At 42.0% G+C, this 20,829-nt stretch overlaps 1 protein-coding gene across 7 annotated transcripts in view; it reads left to right on the top strand.

Moving 5' to 3' along the window:
• The window catches only part of APP (amyloid beta precursor protein), a 272,775-nt gene that overhangs the window by 241,918 nt on the left and 10,028 nt on the right, over window positions 1-20,829 (top strand). For 4 of the 7 annotated variants that reach the window (XM_047099054.1, XM_047099050.1, XM_047099052.1 and 1 more), the window contains 3 exons: window positions 2,273-2,494; window positions 11,203-11,256; window positions 17,874-17,974. In XM_047099054.1, the coding sequence (XP_046955010.1) occupies window positions 2,273-2,494; window positions 11,203-11,256; window positions 17,874-17,974 (377 nt within the window). The remainder of the gene's footprint in view (window positions 1-2,272; window positions 2,495-11,202; window positions 11,257-17,873; window positions 17,975-20,829) is intronic. The other 3 variants (XM_047099055.1, XM_047099051.1, XM_047099053.1) reach the window with 1 other exon arrangement.

The raw sequence follows: 20,829 nt of genomic DNA, 5'->3' as shown, positions 1-20,829 counted from the left end.
TAGGAGGCGTGGGAGGGACAAGGGCAAGCTAGGAATGTACATTTCAGATTCATCCGTAGAGTTTCAGGAGTGGAAGGGATTTCCAGATGAAAACTTGCAGAAAGAGATGGATGGAGATCCGAAAAGATAATAGATGGACAAAGAGATTTTAAAAAAAAGGAACAAGAGGAGTTATTCAGAGAAGTCACAGGGAACCAGCTTGGTACTGGGTATGCAAGACAAAGACAAAACGTTTCCAGATGGAAGGGGAGGTGGTTAAGTGACTGTAAATGCCACAAAGGTACCAACATGGCCCCAGGTGGGGCCGAGAGTGGATCATGCTGGTGAAGGTTATTCCCTTCCAAGATGAACTTGTGAGCACCAATAATTATTCCAAAAGATCATCTCTTCAGTATTGTAAGTGCTTAACAGTCACAAGCATGAGATTTATATAAAAGAAATGCCCATTAAATTCATTAAAGCAGACATTGGCTAAGTTATTAGCCATTACCTATGAGTCTGTAAGACATGAAAAAGTTGAAGTAGATCTAATGGGGACCTTTCATCTGCATGGGAAAGTCATTACAAGCATCAAATATTGAATTTAGAATGGTGCTGCAGAAAATAGCTATATATTATAACTCAAATTAGACTTCAGGAGGACTGATTGGCTTGAGATTTCATCATTTAAAATAATATCTTGCAATAAACCTGACTCCATAGGAGGATATTAATCTCATGCTTTAATGCTATCCTATCAAATTGTTTTAATAGATCTATTTGAACAGAATTTTAATTTTTCAAGTAAAAAAAAATTCCATTTAAAAGACAATGTGAGGGATGACGGTAAAATGTTACAAATCAAATTTAAATCCTGATTTTATTTTCTTCATTTTTTGCAGCAGTAATACTAACCAATACTTGGTTTGAAAGATCTAGTACAGTAAATTCTTGACAGAGGTATGATTAGGAAATGAGATACTCTGGTGAATATCATTTCTAATGGCGCCCATGCTATTCATGGGTGTCTCATTTTTAAAAATACGTCACACAGAAAAATCTGGTGAACTGTGGCCGCATAATAGGGGATTCACTAATCTTGTGATAACCCTGTATTTAAAGCAACGATTACAGTTGGTGCCGGGTTATATTCCCAGCTCTCTTTTCTAGTAAAAATGCACTGCCATCATGAAACGTATAATTTAGGAATTTTCACCAGCCCACAAGGACTTCAGATAAGTCAGTTCTGGTCCTCAAAGTCGATGTAGTTTAGTTCCGTGTTTAGAAAAGGGGGTAACTGATAGCATCTTTTTTTTTTTAACGTTTTATTTATTTTTGAGACAGGGAGAGACAGAGCATGAACAGGGGAGGGTCAGAGGGAGAGGGAGACACAGAATCTGAAACAGGCTCCAGGCTCTGAGCTGTCCGCACAGAGCCCGACACGGGGCTCGAACTCACGGACCGCGAGATCGTGACCTGAGCCGAAGTCGGCCGCTTAACCGACTGAGCCACCCAGGCGCCCCCGATAGCATCTTTTGCAAAGAGAGGCAGCAGAGGGGAGAGGCGGGAAATCTGGTCTGAGGTGGCGTGAGATGTGCCGGGAGTCAGGGAGGTTTCACCCAAGGAAGAGGCTGGAGCAGAACTTTGTGCCCATAAGGCCACAGCCGGGAAGGCAAGGCGACTGCTTCCCTGTTGCCTCAGAACACAGATCATGTGGCCCCGAGGGGGCCTTTGAGGAAGGCAGATCTATGCAAAGCAAAACAGTGAGAACTGTTCGAGAATAGAGGAGGCTGCCGTCATTTAGGCTCCCGCATGTTCAAGGGAAGACTAGGGAGGGATCCACTAGATTATATCCTCCAGCGTGAAAGTAACTGTACCTCGTATGATGCCACCGCTTCCCGTCAGACACCTCACCACAGCACACTATTGATTCCTCTGCAATCACAGGATCCTAGAATCCGTGTCAGAGGAGGAAGTGGAGGTACAGCTCTCGAGGTCGTTCATCCCTGGGAGGAACGGCGGGGTCATTCGGAGCATCAGCCTGGGTGTTAGCCATTCTCCCTGGGCTCCGGTCCTGCCTTGAGCCCTTGCTATGATTTTGCCCACGTGGCTCAACTCCCACGGGCCTCAGTTTTCACATCTGTAAGATGGAAACGATGCCGGTGCCCACCTCACGGCTCCACGTGAGCTCACGGGTGTAGAACAGTTACAGTCGTGTCTGGCAGACAGAAAATGGGAGCCACTGCTGCATTGTCACCGGGACCCACCAAAGGCATGGCTTTCTTTTGTTTAGATGAGCTGCTTCAGAAAGAGCAAAACTACTCCGATGACGTCTTGGCCAACATGATCAGCGAACCAAGAATCAGTTACGGAAACGATGCCCTCATGCCGTCTTTGACCGAGACGAAAACCACCGTGGAGCTTCTTCCCGTGAACGGGGAGTTCAGCCTGGACGATCTGCAGCCCTGGCATCCTTTCGGGGTCGACTCGGTGCCGGCCAATACAGAAAACGAAGGTAAGAGGCCCCGGAGAGAGCAGGAACATTCTAGTATGGGTACATCTTTCTGATATTCTTGAGTGGTGACTTCTTATATGAATTTGAAAAATGTACTTTCTCACTGAGAGGTATTCTGTTGCCTCTGGGGAAAAAAATTTAAAAAAAGAACAATATTCAGTGTACGCTTATGAGGCAGTGGCCATTCAGAGCAAACAGGATGAAATGATGTGAATCACAGTTCACCCCGTGACGAAGCGTTTTCGCGGGCCCTGCATAAATGGAGGCTTGAAAAGCACCCAGGTAGTTTTTGTTGATTATTTATTCTAATGCATCAAATTTCAGATTGCATTGAATGTTAAAGACAAAGGTAAAAAATCACCTGCAAATAAAATGTAATTTTACTCAAGACTTAAATAACTTTGTGTTTAGAAAGTTAAATTTAAGACCACTGTCAAAATTAGGATGCGTATTAATTAGTACAGGTTTTTTCCTGTGACAGCTCAGAGATTTTCTCTGTCAACAGATTTGCACATTGGATGATGTACTTTCTGATGTACTTTCTTTCACAGGGATTTCTTAGCAGAAACTTCTAAATATCTCTTCAGGAGAGGGTATCTTTTAGTTCTCTTCCGTGATCGTTTTTACAGGTTCGGAAGTATAAAATTTCAAACGCAGGAACACCTTGATTTCTAAATACTAATAGCATGTTTTTTAAGAACACAAGATTTTACCTGTGAGTTTCTTTGTTAAAGTAGCAAATTTGGATAGTGGTAATATTTGTGATACGAATATTTATAGTATGGATATCTCGAAACGCAATCAGTATACACATCAGACTAAATATGAATTCAAGAGTAGACCTTCAGTGTACTACAAAAGTTTGTTTTTTTTTAAGAACCATTACAGAAAATATTGGACCGTTTCCATATGAGAAATCACTCCAAATTTGTTTTAATTTGAAAAAGGGCACCTTATACTCATAATATCAGATCCAAACAGCGATGTTCTATATAACATAAAAGTAAGACTTTACCAGTTATAAAAATAATTTTTACATAGAGGAAAAAAATTAAGACTTCTGCAGAAATTTAAGAACTTTAGTTATGAGGCTAACTTCCTTATTTTTTTTTTTTTTAAATTTTTTTTTTTTTCAACGTTTATTTATTTTGGGACAGAGAGAGACAGAGCATGAACGGGGGAGGGGCAGAGAGAGAGGGAGACACAGAATCGGAAACAGGCTCCAGGCTCTGAGCCATCAGCCCAGAGCCTGACGTGGGGCTCGAACTCACGGACCGCGAGATCGTGACCTGGCTGAAGTCGGACGCTTAACCGACTGCGCCACCCAGGCGCCCCCTTATTAAATTAAAATAGAGTGCTTGTTATACCATTTTTTTTTTTAATAGGTGGATGCATTTTGGCCATTTAAAATCCTCATCATTCAGTCACTAATGAGAATTCTTTGTAGAAAATGTCCAGTCTCATTTGTAAATTGAATGCACACTAGGTTTCCTCTTTTCCTTTAGAACATTGAGTTGTTTAATTCAGGGAGAAATAGGTACCACATTTGAAGTCTGATGAACTTCCTTGAGTAGAAAATTACAATCTTAATTCCCTTTATACCAAATAATGTTAAATGTTTGTCATTTATGTTCACCTCCTAGCTTTTTATGAAAAAATTTAAATCTATACATTAGACTTTTTTTTTTCTTAAAAAATTCCCTCTGCTTTGGAGAATTTATTCATCTGCAGTGATTCTAAAATTATAATTTGTAAAGAATTTCGAATTGGTTTCTCATAATCTAAGACCGTTTCACATCTTTGAAATGTATAGTTTCTATAAATAAAATGTTCCCATTTAATACTTTCCATTACTTATTGATTTTGGAAAAGTAGGATAAAGCCTATTTCAAAGCCTACCCGAATTTTTATGGCCACACACACACACACACAAATAATAGAAACTAGAAATTATAATTTATTTACGGTAAACTTTATAGAAAGAGGTTTAGAAAGCCAAAGGAAGCTAGATCAGAGTAAAAATTAATTTACAGAAATTACTGTGTACGTTTGATGTAATACTTGGTATTTCTCTTAAATGTCGTAAATCCTTTACAAATGTAGACTGTACAAAGTTAACAACAGAGAAAAAGACACTCAAGCCCTGTTTATGTTAACCTTCAAGTTTAGTGAATACAGTGAAATGCAATGATCTTGGTCCCACATAGCACAATCTAGAAGAGCCAAATAGTGCATATTTTTCTCAAAGGTGTTGCATTTCCTGAATTTCAGATTTTTCTCTTTACTTTATCAGATACTGAGAGCTTAACTGCTTACTGTGAATATCATATTTTCTCGGTATCTTTAATGAGGTAAATTTAACTTTACATTGATCATATTAGTAGTATAAATAATACCAACAGGTAAATAAATCTGCCTTTATATGCTCTAAGCATTTCATCTTGACTTTGTATGTATTCATGTGCATATATGTGGCCTCCATTAAAAATTACATGCATTCTGTTAAACACTCTGCTTATATTAAAGTTTTTAAACAGTAGCCAAACTGACCCATTCTGTTTAGGGGGAAAAATGCAAGGATATCGGTTGTTCTTTTTGCGTAGAAATAGAGAGAGGAACTATTTTACCGAAGCAACTTCCTACAATCCAAACCTCGATGCCATTGTCAGCATATCCACTGTTTGCCTGGTCTTCTGCCCCTTGACAATCCTCCCAAATCAAATAAGAAAGAAGCCTTGGTCCAAGCTAGAAAGCAAGTAGTGATTCTCCCTGCAACTCTTGCTAAATAATCCAAAGAAAGAAGATGAGATTCACTACTGGGTTTCCCCAAAGTGATCAGTTTTTGGAAGACTAGGAACAACAGATTTTGGGTTCAAACACATCTGCTCAGAAGTAGACTCTGAGAGTGGCCTGTGGCCATTGGTGCTAGGAGACAGTCTCTGCTTTTGCACATATACACACACCGTGGTCCCTTGGGTGTTGCCAAGATGCCCCCTTGGGCTCAGTCCTTGAATGCCTCTGGGTCCTTGACAGGCAGGACACAGCTGTTACATTGCCCAAGCCTCATCAGAAGAGCTGATACTCTTGTTAAATAAAGATGTGTTACTGATAAATAGTGAAATCTTACATGAAAGTGTTACAAGGCAATAATATTTAGGATCTCAGAGCTTGAGTTCTGGTTCTCACTGTTACCAGACCCAACACTGCTTTTATCGCATTTTGAAAAGCCTTCTTAACAATGAATCTTAAAACGAGCTGACCAAATAAAGAAAGAAAGAAAGAAAGAAAGAAAGAAAGAAAGAAAGAAAGAAAGAAAGAAATTTAAAAAAACGATCTGACAATGTTTGGGGGGAGAGGATAAATCAATATAATGGGTGTAATTCATAAGTATTTCACCATGTAAGTATTGAGGCTTGACTACTAACAGAAATAATGGCATGATCAGATGTTTGTCCTGAATGGATGTGACAAATACAAATGCAGACTGATATAAGGGCTGATTCCATGATTCAGGCTTTGTGAGCAACAGTGGATGATTTTCCAACACCGTAAATAACTCCTGAGAAGGCTCTAAATAAAGCAGTCTTTCCTCGTCTTGCCCAATGGTGAGCTCTTAAGGGTATCCAGATTGCAGTAAGAATTGCGCAAAAAATGCTTTGTGTTTCACCTGAGTTAGGTTCTGGACTCACATAATCATAGATAAATGAATGTCCAGCAGGAATTTAGGAGATCGTATAGGATGCTATTTTGTGTGTGTGTGGGATTGCCCTGTGCACGGCGTCTAGCATCCTTGGTCCCCGTCTGCTAGAAGCCAGTAGTGTCCTCCCTTCCCCCGTGGCCGTGGTGACCACCAAAACCAGCCCCACATCCCCACCATCCCACAGGATAGTAGCTACCCCACATTCCTGAATGGTGTGGATCAGAGTTTAAATTCCAGTGCTGCTGTGTGTTGTGGGCGAGTTAGAGAGCCTCTCTGGCTAGTTCCTGGTCTGTCAAACAAAGGTGACAATAATTCCTAATTCAGAGATAGGGTATGAGCATTAAAAGAGATGGCAGAGAAAGCTCTTAGCTAAGATTCTGCAACACAGTAAATGTTTAGTGTAGCTTGCTCTTCCTTGCTTGCTTGCTTTCTTCCTTTCCTTTCTGTCTCTTCCCTCCTTTCCTTCCTTCCTTCCTTCCTTCCTTCCTTCCCTCCCTCCCTCCCTCCCCCTTCCTTCTTTCCTTCCTTCCCTCCCTCCCTTCTTTTCCCCTTCTTTCCTTCCTTCCTTCCTTCCTTGCTTCCTTCCTTCCCTCCCTCCCTTCTTCTCCCCTCCCTCCCTCCCTTCTTTTCCCCTCCCTCCCTTCCTTCTTTCCTTCTTTCCTTCCTCCCTTCCTCCCTTCCTTCCTTCCTCCCTTCCTTCCTTCCTTCCTCCCTTCCTCCCTTCCTTCCTCCCTTCCTCCCTTCCTCCCTTCCTTCCTTCTTTCTTTCTTTCCTTCCTTCCTTCCCTCCCTTTCTCCCCTCCCTCCCTCCCTTCTTTTCCCCTCCCTCCCTTCCTTCTTTCCTTCCTTCCTTCCTCCCTTCCTTCCTTCCTTCCTTTCTTCCTTCCTTCCTTCCTCCCTTCCTTCCTTCCCTCCCTCCCTTCTATTCCCCTTCCTCCCTCCCTCCCTTCCTTCCTTCCTTCCTCCCTCCCTCCCTCCTTTCCTTCCTTCCTTCCTTCTTTCCTTCCTTCCTTCCTCCCTCCCTCCCTTCTTTCCTTCCTTCCTTCCTTCTTTCCTTCCTTCTTTCCTTCCTTCCTTCCTCCCTTCCTTCTTTCCTTCCTTCTTTCCTTCCTTCCTTCCTTCCTTCCTTCCTTCCTTCCTTCCTTCTTTCCTTCCCTCCCTTCTTCTCCCCTCCCTCCCTCCCTTCCTTCCTTCCTTCCTTCCTGCCTGCCTTCCTTCCTTCCTTCTCTCCTATAGAACCAGGATCTTATCAGAGAGGTTTTACCAGCTGGTCTTAGGGAGAATCACCCTATGGCTCAAACAGTATATCCTTAAAAATGCATGACTGTAACAAGCCATATCATGACACAGTCCTAAAATCTTGCCCTTTCTCTCTCCCTATCTCCCTTTACTCTCTCTCCCCAGGGCCTTATTCCTTGTAACCATCTCAGACAGGTGCTTACACACAGTCATGGCAAACATCGAAAATTCTCAAAGGATTTCCTTTCGTTGTTCATGCAGTCCTTACCATCACAGCTTCAAACGCCTACAGTTTATTGCTTTTTTTTAAGAACAGTCCAGAGAGAGGGTCAGGCAGCCAGGCATTCTTTTAATTTATATTGAAAAACTAAGCATATCACAGTTTCCCAATATTTGAGGCTCTTTGACCAGCTGTAGTTTTCGTTGAGGGGTTTTCTGTGGTTTTTTTCAGATCCACGAACCCTAACTGGATACACTGAAGTGAGGCTGTTGTTGATCAAACCCTCGGTCTTACGGACCGTGAAGTCATCTGGCTAAAGGCATTTGTGTTTTTCCACAACTGCCTGCACAGGCCCGCCAAGAAGTGGCCACCGGTCAGCCTCTTCGTATAGAATGCATGCACGAAATACTATAATATTCCCAGAGAGGCACAGCAGGTTTTGGTAAGACCGTATGCATGTAATAGAGAGGCAATGACCAAATCACTTTAAATGGTGAATTTGAAATTAAGTAATGTCCTTTTCACACCTGTGTTCTGTACGTGTAACACTATTTTCCTGCTGATTCCTCCATTACCTTTGGCCTGGTGACATGTTCAAGCAGCATCCAACTCAGGATTGGTCTGTTACAAGAGGTACGAGAAGAAACTCAGAAGCCCCAGAATTTTGATCAGTTTCTCCCCTGCCCTAGGGAAAGTTTTGACTCAGAGCTGCTGAAGGCAGGGGAATAACGCATTTCTGCTTAAGGTTTATCTAAACTCTCTAAGATGACCTCCTTCTTATTTTTAAGTTATGAAACAGCTAGTGTAAAATGTCGTGAACACTGTACTGAAATTACTTTCAGGTTCAACCTGTAATAGTTCATTTGGAAAATTAGAAAGTGTTTATGTTGGGCTGGGAAATAACGCACCACTTTGTCCTGTTGATATGTATTCATTTGGGGCAACAGTGTCATAAATGTCTTCTAAAAAAAATTGATGTCTGCTCACTGAACACAAGAGTTACTTATTTTTTGAATATTAATTCATACTGAATCAGTCTCAAGCCATGAAAGCAGACGAGGGCTTAAGTCTGTAAAACTACTCATTGTTTTATCTTCCAAAAAATAGACAAGGTTTTATTACTGTTTTCAAATAATACACACACATTGGGAAGAAAAGACAGAGAAGTTTGTAAAAAAAAAAGTCTTTTCACCCAGAAATAACTAATGATAGCTTTTGGTGGTAATAATATCTTTCAGACCTTTTTCTCTACATACATTTGATGCTTTTTCCTTAAGCATCAAAGCATCAAAGCAATTTCTTTAAGTAATTGGGGAATGGGGCTTTATCATTTGTAAGGTTCTTACGCGTATGTGTACACATTTGAGCCCTGGAGATACCCTGTTTACTTAGAACAGAACTGAGAATAGGAGAGAATGTGGCTTCCCAAGATCACAGAGTAGACAAGTGGTGCCATGACACTGGACCCTGGGACCAACCACCAGTTCTTCAGCCTGCGTTTAAACCACAGATGAATTGCTGCTTCTCTCATGAGTCAAATACAGTTTCCGATGATTTAGCCATTGATGAATGGGATCACCACTTAAAGATACTTTTTCGCTCTGTGAGTGTGCTTTGGCACACTGTTACCTTCACCTGAAGAACCGTCGGAGCTCTTGTTAGAGCTTCTTGAGGAAATTCTCAAAAAAGAAATAATCCCTCTGTTAACTCTATTTTACAAGGAATAATAAAGTCCCTTGCTGAATACTGTTGCAGATGGGGGAAAAAGTGAAATACAGAGCAACTCTATCATTCAAATGGATAAGGATCATTCAAATGCAGAAGGAAGCATGTCTTTTAATCTATCATACCAGTAAAGTACTAGAAGTTAGTCATCCTTCTCCATAATAAACAGGACATTCAATAAATGCAGTCGTGTAATATTTGAGCGTTTCTGAACCAGCTTTTTCATTTTTGGGGTATTTCACTACAGTTAGAAGATGCTAGCTTACATATGAAGAAATGGCCTCAGAAGGGGTCATTCGCCCACAGTTGCTTCCATCGTGAACGTTGGGTTTAGACACCTCCATCTCCCCCTTCACCATGTTGCCGGTCTGCATGATGAAGGACCAGCCCACGCTGCTCTTTTTGTTTCATCCAAATGTCTCAGAATTCTCAGCAACCTGATTTTTTCATATTTTGAAGGCTTGACTTGCTGCCACTTTCTTCTCCCTCGCTGTTCTGCCAACATGTGACGTTCAGAATCAATTTGGGTTTGTAATCCCACCTTGGAATGCCTGGGCTGTGTGCACCAGTAAGCTGTGTGGTCTCATTGAAATTGCTGATCCCAAAGCCATCCTGTCGAGCACACGTTATCTTCCCGTGGACGTCGCCCACCTTTCTTTCCCTTCTTACCCTGTATTTCCCAGGTTTTACCCAAGGGGCTTTTCCCCTCCCTTGGCTTCATTCGCCCCTTGTTCAATTATTAATCCTTAAACCTTGGTTTCTCTCCTTTGCCGGTTTCTTCAAAGACCAGTCTAAGTTCAAGTTAATATTTTCTGAGGATCAAGGGGCACCTGAGTGGCTCCATCAGTTAAGCGGCCGACTTCGGCTCAGGTCACGATCTCACTGTTCCTGAGTTCGAGCCCCGTGTCAGGCTCTGTGCTGACAGCTAGGAGCCTGGAGCCTGCTTCGGATTCCGTGTCTCCCTCTCTCTCTGCCCCTCCCCCACTCACGCTCTCTGTCTCTCAAAAATAAATAAACATTTAAAAAAAAATTGTTTTATTTTTTTCTGAGAATCAGAAGCACTTTGGAAATACCAGCTAATTATAAGCAGTGGTGGGGCACCGTTGTCCCACCTGCACTGTTTTTTTGGGTCTGGCCCAGAATACTCACAAAGGAAACACAGTGAAAGTTGAGAAATACGAAAGGAAATACTCACATCGCACACATTTCAGCTGTATGTCATCTATGAGAAGAGAAACCAGCCTTTAAAATTAGAGAGAGACTGACTTTCCGGATTACTTCTTTTACCCCCAAACTGGGAGCAAATTTGATTCACTAAAATGGCAGATTATGTGGTGAAACTTTTCTCTCCCGATAAATTCACGTTGGCATTTCCCCTGGGGATTCAATGGAGCCCTTTTGTAGTTAATTAACCGTAAAATAAGGTAAGATCGGACAGTTGTAAAAGGAGGTATCTTTAAGATTTTCCGCCAGGCTGGGTATAATGTATTTTATTTCTAATCAAAAGCCAAGAAACCATCTCTAAACCTGATGAGAGGTAAATCCACGCTCCCCAGCCCCTCCTCTTTGATGTGTCCTGGTGGGTGCTTTTATGAGAAAACTAAGTAGTAGGGTTGGCCCATCAATAGCGAGAAGCCTTTTGAGGTGGTACCCCTCCCCTGTTCCTTGATACCCAGGATTAACTCACTGTGGTTCTTTTCCAGCTGCTCCTTTTTTTATAACTTGTGTATTTCACATGCTTTGCCCTGCCCTGTGTTCAGGAGCCACCACTTACCATCTTGATTTGTCTTGTTTGCTTTCCGTGTTTCTTGCTTCCTGTGCCCAGTTGAGCCTGTCGACGCCCGCCCTGCTGCCGACCGAGGACTGACCACCCGACCAGGTATAACCCGGTTACTTCTATGTCTCTGCATCGTGCGCTTGAGCAGACGCTGTCCCCTTCCTTCATCAATGGCCTCTCTAACCTGCAAATACTGAGAGAGAGGATGTGAAATGACCTTGGAAGCCAGACTTGCTTTCCCTTACACTTTACCTTCCGAGTTCCTATTTAAATAATCTGTTTTTTTCTTTTCTGAGCTTCCCTTTTCAAACAGTAAAACAGCCCTTCCAACTTAGGGTTTGTTTTTTTGTTTTTTTGTTGTTGTTTTTTTTTCTCCTTAAGTAGAGAAGATTAAATAGACCTCTCTGTCCTCAAAAATGGAAACCAACAGAGATGCAGTTTCTGTCTGGTGGTGACTTGGTGTCAGCTATGAATATCTCCTCCTTCCTTTCTTGTCTGGTATGCAGATGGGTCCTTTTCTGCCTGAATTGGGCTCAGACTTTAGTCGGTTTCTCAAGTCGATGTGACTTCCTAAAAATACCAGGATGGGACTACCTCTAGAGCCCTGAAATACTTGCATTTTCTCTTCTGTGGGTCGTATGGACTTATTCCCCATGAGTAACTAAAATGACAGAAAGGATGTGTGTGCACAGTTTTATGTAGAAGTCTTTTATTTTTCGTACCACTTAACATTGCCATTAATACTAAAATAGACACTTTTTTCTTTCTTTTTTTTTAAATTTTTTATAGTTTCCCAAGCGTTAAGAAATGCACCTTCACCCTTTTTTCTGTATTTAGCCTCTGTCTCAGACTGTTTTCAAAATAATGTCGCACCACAACAGAAGCACACACGAGCCTGGTTTTTGACTTTGTGGACAACTCTGCCCAACTCACAGGAGCCATCGTTTTCAGTGGATCAAAGACAGTAGTTACTAAATTGACCAATCTGTATACTCTAGAAAGATTTAACTCCACAAACGGTGCATACCTTCTTGTATTTATTTCCTTCCTCATCCTCATCATGTCCCCGTGGGATCATGAAGGAACAGGGAATTCACCTTGTTCGGAGATGCTAACCCTTGGAGGTCCCTGTTTCCAGTACAGTTGGTCACAGGCCGAGAACAGAACCTGCCCGTCTCATGGCCGGTGCAGGCTCGGGCCACCACTGTCCCCAACCACAGTCATTGATGAGAACTCCAAATCTGCCCTGTGGCATTGTCATGCCCTCTGTGTGGTTGTTAACAGGGCAGCAGGGACAGTGGAGTGACACATCTTGACGGCTGATCTCATTGATTTTATGAATCTCTGCCTTCAGGGCTTTTCAGAAGAACTTACATTATAGTAAGTCAGACACCGTTTTGGCTCTCCTAATGTCTCCCTTATTGCCATTGTCACACCGGTGAATTTTAAGGAGCCAGCAGTCGACATCCAGTTGACATCCCCATTCTGCTCAGCCCGTGGTGGAGCTCAGGGCTGAGGGCCAGCTCCATTGTAACTGTGACCAAGACCAGCTGAGGACTGTCATTTGCCTTGGGCCTTTTTTTATGGCACTTTCTATTTTGTTTTTAAGAAAGAGATGCTTTTCATCTACAAGAATAAAAAGTGTATTACAAGCACTCTTTCAACCAATTTTATAAAGTTCCTGCATTGGGCCTTCTAGGCTAATATGTTCTTATTGAAATTTGGGCAGAGGTGGGGAGAATGACACCAAAAAAATCACCCAAGTTGATATTTTTCCCCCATCTTTTAAAAAAATCTAACATGAAAGTAACTTTTCCGTACATTCCCCAAAACAATCTGCTGTAAGGGGAGAGCTAGAAAATAGAGGTGTTCTATAGAGGGAAGAAGCCATCTGAAGTCTTTATTATAACAATATTTCAGTAACAGCAGTGTCTCATTTTGATATTTCACAAAGATCAGTGCATTAAATGCTATGGTGGGTGGAAAGAAATGAAATGAGAAGGTGCCCGTTCTCAGGGGCTTGATGTATAATAGAAGGAACACAGTTTGCGTATTTAAAAGAGGAGATGGAATTAGAAAGGCAGAGGAATCCAAAGCACCGTAAAAGTATAAACCAGGGTATCTGTGATGTAAGCAGATGGGGCACTCACCAAGGGATGTGTTAACCTGGGCACGTACTGGAAGACGACTTGGAGAAAGGTTTTGAAAGATTTGAGTCTCATCCATTCGCAAAGAAGGGGGAAAGGAGTCAAAGATGAGAGAATGGCCTCAGTTCTGCTCTCTTCTACTGTGTAAGGCTAGGGTTTCCCAAATAAAACAAGGCCATAGGCAAGAAAGACCGATCAGATACGAAGTGAGGAAGATTCTAGTTTATGAATAGCTCTATTTGCTGGATCTGTATTAAGACATACATACATATGCTCTCTATTTCTGTGCTTACAGTGAGTCTCCCAAGCATCTGGACCAATTCCCCGCTACGTTCGTAGCATTAGTTCTGGTTCTTCCAACATCACACTTCAGGAGACCGCATGCTTGAGTCTAATGTGCTAAAGTATATCTTTAGACTTTCCAGACTTAGAGACTCTTCCCAGGATTGTCCTATCATGTCATTCCGTTGATGGCATCGCTGTTGAATGATTGCTGTTGTCGCTCTGAAACGAGTAAAGAAAGGGTTTTTGTATAATCATGACCGAGGAACATGACTTCTCTTTGTCTTTCATACCTGAAAAACCAGGGCACTGGAACTTTCAGAAAGTAGGATCATGTCAAATAGGGGAAACAGTGGTAGCAGTGGAGATTTCTGGGCAGAGTGGCCATTCCAGCTACTCCCCTGGCTTATTTCCAGGGAACAATGGACTCTGAAGGTCAAGTTACACCTTTTGACGAGAATAAAGAGGAAAAATACTTAGCAGGCTCTCCACAGGGGGAGGAAAGCTACTCTTTCCACTATAATTTATTACCACCCTTCTCCAGTCCCCATGAAAGAGACCAAGTCCTTGACCCCAAGCCATGTGACAGGTTTCATGAGGGACATGCCTCCTTCCCCCTTCAAGTGAACTACAGATTCTGCTCACTTACTATGATGTAGACATCTGGAGCCACACCAGGGCTTAGAATGGAATCCACACAACTGAGAAAACACTGTCTGACGAGCCTGTAAGCCAAGGTCCTTGTGGTGTATTTAAATCTACGCTTAATATTTAATCACGTACGTAGTATGAGCTTGTTACCCATGATGTTTGCCTGTATGCAAACATTAATTTTTCTTACCTTGTGGTGAGATTTGCTTAGTGTATAGACAGTCTTTCCACTAAGTGATTGTACATGCGATACAAAAAATGACCTAGAAAGATCTCTTTCTGCCAAGAATCTCACAAACTGTTGAACTATATTATCTGTTCTGACTTGTTACACGAATTTCAAATTTTGGGGGGCTCTCAAAAGTATTTTCAGTATTCTTTTGGAAATAATGTGGGCTTTTACAATTTTGAGTGGAGAGCTCATATTTTTTTAAGTAACTGGTCCGCTAAATTTTTAAAAAGACTATTCAAGATACTTTTTTTAAAATCTCAGAAATATAGGGGACGTCTGAGTGGCTCAGTCGGTTAAGCGCCCGACCCTTGATTTCAGCTCCGGTCATGATGTCACAGTTGTGAGATCGAGCCCCAGCTCGGGCTCCATGCTGAGTGTGGAGCCTGCTTGGGATTCTGTCTCTCCCCTCTCTCTCTGTCCCTTCCCCACTTGCATGCCCACACTGTTTCTCGAAAATAAATACATAAACATTAAAGAAATCCCAGAAATACAATTTTAACTGTTGCGTTGCTAGATCCTGATGACAGAAAAAGGGTAGGCTATAAAGAAATCACTGTGGTTACACCAGCATCTCAGATTTAAAAGGGGCTATAGAAAGATAAAAATATACAGCTGTTATATTATATAGGCAAAAATATTCTCTGTTAGGAGAAACAACAGAGCATTAGCATCACAGCCCGATAAAAATAGTGTCAGGAAGATTATAGGTCAGAATGAGTTGAAAAATCATGAGAAAATGGGAATAATTTTAAAGCAATTTAAATAGAGAACAGAGAGCCCTGCAGCTCTCAGGACAGGGCCAGGCGTTAAGGGATGGTTGAGAAGACGCCAGCAAAAGATGAGAGAGAAAGGGAAACTGTCCTACTTTGTGCTTCTGCCTTTATGTCTATAGCAAAGATAGTAGGAAATTAAAGCCCAAGGTAGATCAAGACAAAAAAAGGAAGCACTTGTTCCTTGTAGTAGTTATCTGCTAATGTAACAAATAAATAATTCCATAACTTAGCAACTTAAAACAACAAGCATTTCGTTTCTTACAGTTACTGCAATGCTCAGGATTTCAGGCATGGGTTAGCTGGGTGCCTCTGGCTCAGAGTTTCTCATGAGGTTGCAATCAGAACATGGTCCAAAGCTGCAACCATCTGAAGACTTGAATCTTGACCCTGGTGGGTCTGTTTCCAGGATGGTGCACTCACATGGCTGCTGGCTTTCCCAGACCAAGTGATCCAAGAAAGAGAACAAGAAGGAAGCTGCATTGCCCTTTTTTTTTTTTTTTTTTTTTGACCTAGACTCAGAACTCATCCAGGATCACTTTCTCTATTTTCTATTCATTAGAAGCAAGGAACTCCATCTAGTCCACACTGAGGGGAAAGGAATTAAGTCCCACCTCGGGAAAGGGGGAGTATTAACAGATCTGTGGGTCTGTTTTAAATGTTTTTATTTATTTTTGAGAGAGACAGAGCACAAGTGGGGGAGGGGCAGAGGGGGACACAGAATCCAAAGCAGGCTCCAGGCTCGGAGCTGTCAGCACAGCCTGATGCGGAGCTCGAACTCCGGACCCGTGAGATCATGACCTGAGCTGAAGTTGGACGCTTAACCTACTGAGCCACCCAGGCGCCCCCTGTGGGTCTATTTTAAATCTACAACACCTCTGTACCCACATCCAAGTCCTTGTGACCCAGACAAATTGTAGGCTAGGAGAACTTAGGGGTGAAATCCTGGAACTGCTCTCCATAATCGTGGATGTCTGGGAAGATAGAAGACTAATTCTGATCAAGAGGAGAGAAGATAGGGTGACAGCCTACAGGCCAGGGGTAGATTGACATTGGTCTTGGATCTGTTTTCGGATGAGTTATTAAATGGAAGCTTTGTGAACAGTTTGACAAGGAATCAGGTATCTCTCGCAACCAGCACGGGTGTCCATGGTCTTGTCCAGTTATCCTCCCTTTCTTTTTATATGAGCCGTGCCGTTAGACTGGCACACGGTATTTTGTGGACATTGTGCGTTTAATTTCCAACAAGGTGTGTGACAAGTCTCACAGCCCCTGGTGGACAAGACTGTAAGAGTGACTAGACAAAAAGCAAGAAATTAGGTCCCATGGGAGCTGAAGGACCTGGTAACATGTAGCCTGAGCAAGAACCATCGGGAACATGATGCCTCTCCTGGAGTGTCTGATCTGTTCAAGGCCGTAACACAGGGGGGAGGTTTTGGCTTGTTCTGCTGCACAGGCTCAAAGAGTCGCTGCTGTAGGGGACCTGATTTAGGCTTAATGGAAGAAAGGACATCATTCTTGTAGTCAGGGCTGTTTGAAATGGAGGTAAATGTATAGATTTTTTTTTTCCACTCAGGAGCGGGGGGTTTGGCGCCCACCCCCACCCCTGCCCCCCACCCCCGTAGGAAAACTGTAGAGGATGTGATTTTGTTAAGTCTTTCTCATCCTAAATTTCTGACACTTGATCTTTAAATGCTACAGTATGGGAACTGATGTTTATATTTTGTGCTTTCAGGTTTTGTGTTAAAACTGGCTTTATATTTTGTTTTTTAGCCTCAAATTATTATTTGAAAAATGAAATGTATTATAACCATTAGTGTAAGGAATCATATAGCAATTTGTAGAGAAGGAGTTAGTAAGTTTCAAATTCTGTTAGCCCCACAGAAACATTTTCAAAAATTATGTACTGCAGCTCTTTATTCAGCAGATGAACTGATTACATTCTGTATCTATAACTAAGTCACTTAATTAAATAAATGATAGGATTTTTACAATGCTTCGCTGCATAGGTACACGAACATAATTTATATGTAGTTGGAACAAAGCCCTAAAGTAGCAGATTGATTCTACCACGTAATTAATGCTCATTTTTTAAAGACTTTTATTATTTTTTCTGGAGGAATGAGAACACATGAGAAAAGACACAGAATAGACTAAACTATGAATAAGCCCCCAAAACAAGCCAGTATATTCTGGGAACACATCCTTGCTAACCTCCCAGCTGGCATTTAACTTCTGGTTTTCCCCATGAAAAATATATGTGTGTGTGTGTGTGTGTGTGTGTGTGTGTGTGTGTGTGTGTATATATATGTATATGTATATATATTTAAAGGCAATTGATATATTATATATATATATATATATATATATTAAAGGTGTGTGTTTAAAGGCAGTAGAAGCTTTAACTTTGGATTTCTTTAATCTTTAATTTCTTTTTGTTTAAAATAGGTAAGGGTTAAGGGTTTAAATACAGGGTGTCAGTTTCCTTGAAGAAAGTCATTAATCTATTTCCTCTCACTCCAGGCCTAGAAAGAAGGTTTTGGTAACCTTTGTGTTACAGTCTTATTGTTTACAGATAAAATGAATTGACCGCCCTGTGTAATTTAATTACGGTGCGATGCTTATGGATTAATGCAGGTTCGGGCTTGACGAACATCAAGACGGAGGAGATCTCTGAGGTAAAGATGGATGCCGAGTTCCGACATGAGTCAGGATACGAAGTTCATCATCAAAAACTGGTACGTCAACTAATTTACCTCTTCCTGCCAAATGACCTGTTAACGCTTGTTCGTTCTGGGCCAGAAATCCACAAAAATACAGCGCTTGCCTATATAGGATCATCATGGAAACGTAAAGAAAAGGAGGGTCTTTATATAGTAGTTTTTTACACCTAGAAGGTTAGCTGAGCCCAGGGAGGGCTTAAAGTGGAATTAATTTATATAATCATATCCACTCTAGGGCGCGCCTGGGTGGCTCAGTCAGTTAACTGTCCGACATCAGCTCAGGTCATGATCTCATGCTCCGTGAGTTCAAGCCCCACATCGGGCTCTGTGCCGACAGCTCGGAGCCTACAGCCTGCTTCGGATTCTGTGTCTCCCTCTCGCTCTCTCTGCCCCTCCCCATCTCATGTTTTCTCTCTCTCTCTCTGTCTCTCTCTCTCTCTCTCTCTCTCTCAAAAATAAATAAAAACGTTAAAAAATAATAAAAATATCCACTCTAATTAATTTCCACTCTGTTTTCTAGGAAGACAGGTGATAAGAGGTGGATTTGAAATAACAAAATCTCAAATGAACACGTGTGCGAACATTACTTGGTTTCCCAGAACACGTTTTATGGCTCTTCTCTTCAGTTGGCGTTTATAATTGTCTTGCTTGTGCCACTTCGTCTCTCCTTCTTGTCCCTCCCTGTCCCTTCCCCAACGCCCACATTTTAGGTTCTGCAGGGCCAGGATCTTTGGGTTTCTACCGAGGTGGGTGGAGGCAGGAGGTAAGCAGGACATGACTTTCCCAACAGGGTCGCTCATTGAAAGGTTGGAGCAAAGAAGATGGCAGCTTCCTTTTCAGACAAAATCTCCTCCCTCTCCTCTTTTCCCCCGAATATTAGAATCATGGTAAATCAAAGAGCACCTGTCCCTTTGGAGGCAGCTCCAGTAGATACATAAAATCTTTTACCAAAAGCTTCAGATAAATGAATCCTGCATTATGTTATGGTTTCTTTCATCGTTTTTTATAATTTTTTTTTATAATTTTTTTTTAACATTTATTTATTTTTGAGGGAGAGAGAGACAGAACACAAGCAAAGGGGTGGGCAGAGAGAGAGGGAGACACAGAATCCGAAGCAGGCTCCAGGCTCCGAGCTGTCAGCACAGAGCCCGAGGCGGGGCTCGAACTCACGGACCGCGAGATCATGACCTGAGCCTAAGTCTGACACTCAACCGACTGAGCCCCCCAGGAGCCCCAAGGGTTTCCTTCATCTTATCAGTAAGCATGGTAAGGAGGTTAAATAAACAAAGAAGACGATTGTATTGCACAGTCAGTACTCAGCAAAAAATGGTAACAAGGTTCTCCTAGCAATAATAATGCTTGAGAAGAACTCGCTCTCAGGCACGTAAGTGTACGCGTGTGTGTTTGGGCGCGTGCGTGCTCTTTCAGGGGGGAGTATCTTTCCAATATTTACCAATAAAATGTATAAATCTCAGTAGTCAATTCCAAAAGAAATGCATGTGAAGTATTGTGTAGGCCTCTTGTCATTTAACAATCGGTGCAAATGCCAAACTGACTTGTGGTTCAGATTTGCATTGTGACTCCCATAAGCGTTTTTGTACAAGAACATTTCGCTTTTTTTGAAGCACGATTTTCATTGGCGGGTTAATCCAGTCTCGGTTATTATAGAATCAGGGACACTCTTGATCTGGCTACTGCTGAAGAGGTTAAAAAACCCTGTTGGGGGGTTCCCTGGGTGGCTCAGTCGGTTAAGCATCCGACTTCGTCTCAGGTCATCATCTCACAGTTCCTGAGTTCAAGCCCCGGGTCGGACTCTGTGCTGACAGCTCGGAGCCTGGAGCCTGCTTCCGATTCTGTGTCTCCTTCTCTCTGTGCCCCTCCCCCACTCACTGTCACTCTCTCTTTCTCTCTCACTCTTTCAAAAATAAATAAACGTTAAAAAAAAAACAATACAAAACAAAACCCCGGGGGAACTACTGAAGAGTTGGGGGCTTGTGGGGCACAGAGCCGAAGATTAATGTGCAGACTTGCATTTTCTGGAGCCTGTGTCATAAAAACCCATCTCCACGGTTACACTAACTCCTGTAATGTGACAGTGACTAATGGCAGTGCAGCAATTAGGAGAATCCGCTCCCTCAACTGAGCTACTTGATAAGATAATGTACTATAATTAGTGCGATGAATATTACAAAATTACAGTATTTTCTTAAAGGCATAGGAAGATGTCCAGGCTTGCACTTATTCCTGATTACCTCACTCTTGTATCATTAGCTAATTAACAATTTGCTTTTTTATAAGTCTGTTGAACTAGCATATTTGTTGAGAAAGTGGAATAATTATGAACAGTTTCTCATTTTGTTGCAGCTACACCCTGAGTAAGACTCCTTTAGAAATTGGCTTCATTGGCTGTATTTTATGTTGCCTTTTCAGATTGCTAGGATGTTCCTTTTCCCTGTGAAAATCAGTCATTTTACTATGCTGCGGTTGTACTGAAAGAAATTATTTAGGGAGCTGTTTTTATTAATTTAGGTGCTAAATATGGTGCGTGTTTAGTAGTCGTGAGGCCCAGTGATCTGGCATATGGTCATCTCCTTACATAACAGGATTCTAGAAGGTGCAGTGTGGTCTTCTAATTCCCTTTAGCTTAGATGAGGTTGAAGATAGTGACTTGCTTTACAAACAGTAGGAAGGAATGCTGCGCAGCAAAGTGAATGCATATCTTCGGCCGTGTTTTCCAAATTTTTTGTATGTTAAATCCAAATGGACAGCAAGAATAAAACGACAGGTTTACTTGGGTTTCTCGAGAAAACAGCCAGCAGGAGTTCTGCGTCGCTATTAAAATTCTCACCTCGTCGCCTCCTACCTCTTCC

This window comes from Lynx rufus, unplaced genomic scaffold (genome assembly GCF_022079265.1).
Source record: "Lynx rufus isolate CCGP_SWC_20201006 ecotype Redwood Valley unplaced genomic scaffold, mLynRuf1.p SCAF_5, whole genome shotgun sequence".
Taxonomy (NCBI): domain Eukaryota; kingdom Metazoa; phylum Chordata; class Mammalia; order Carnivora; family Felidae; genus Lynx; species Lynx rufus.
This window is presented reverse-complemented; position numbering and strand designations above follow the sequence as displayed.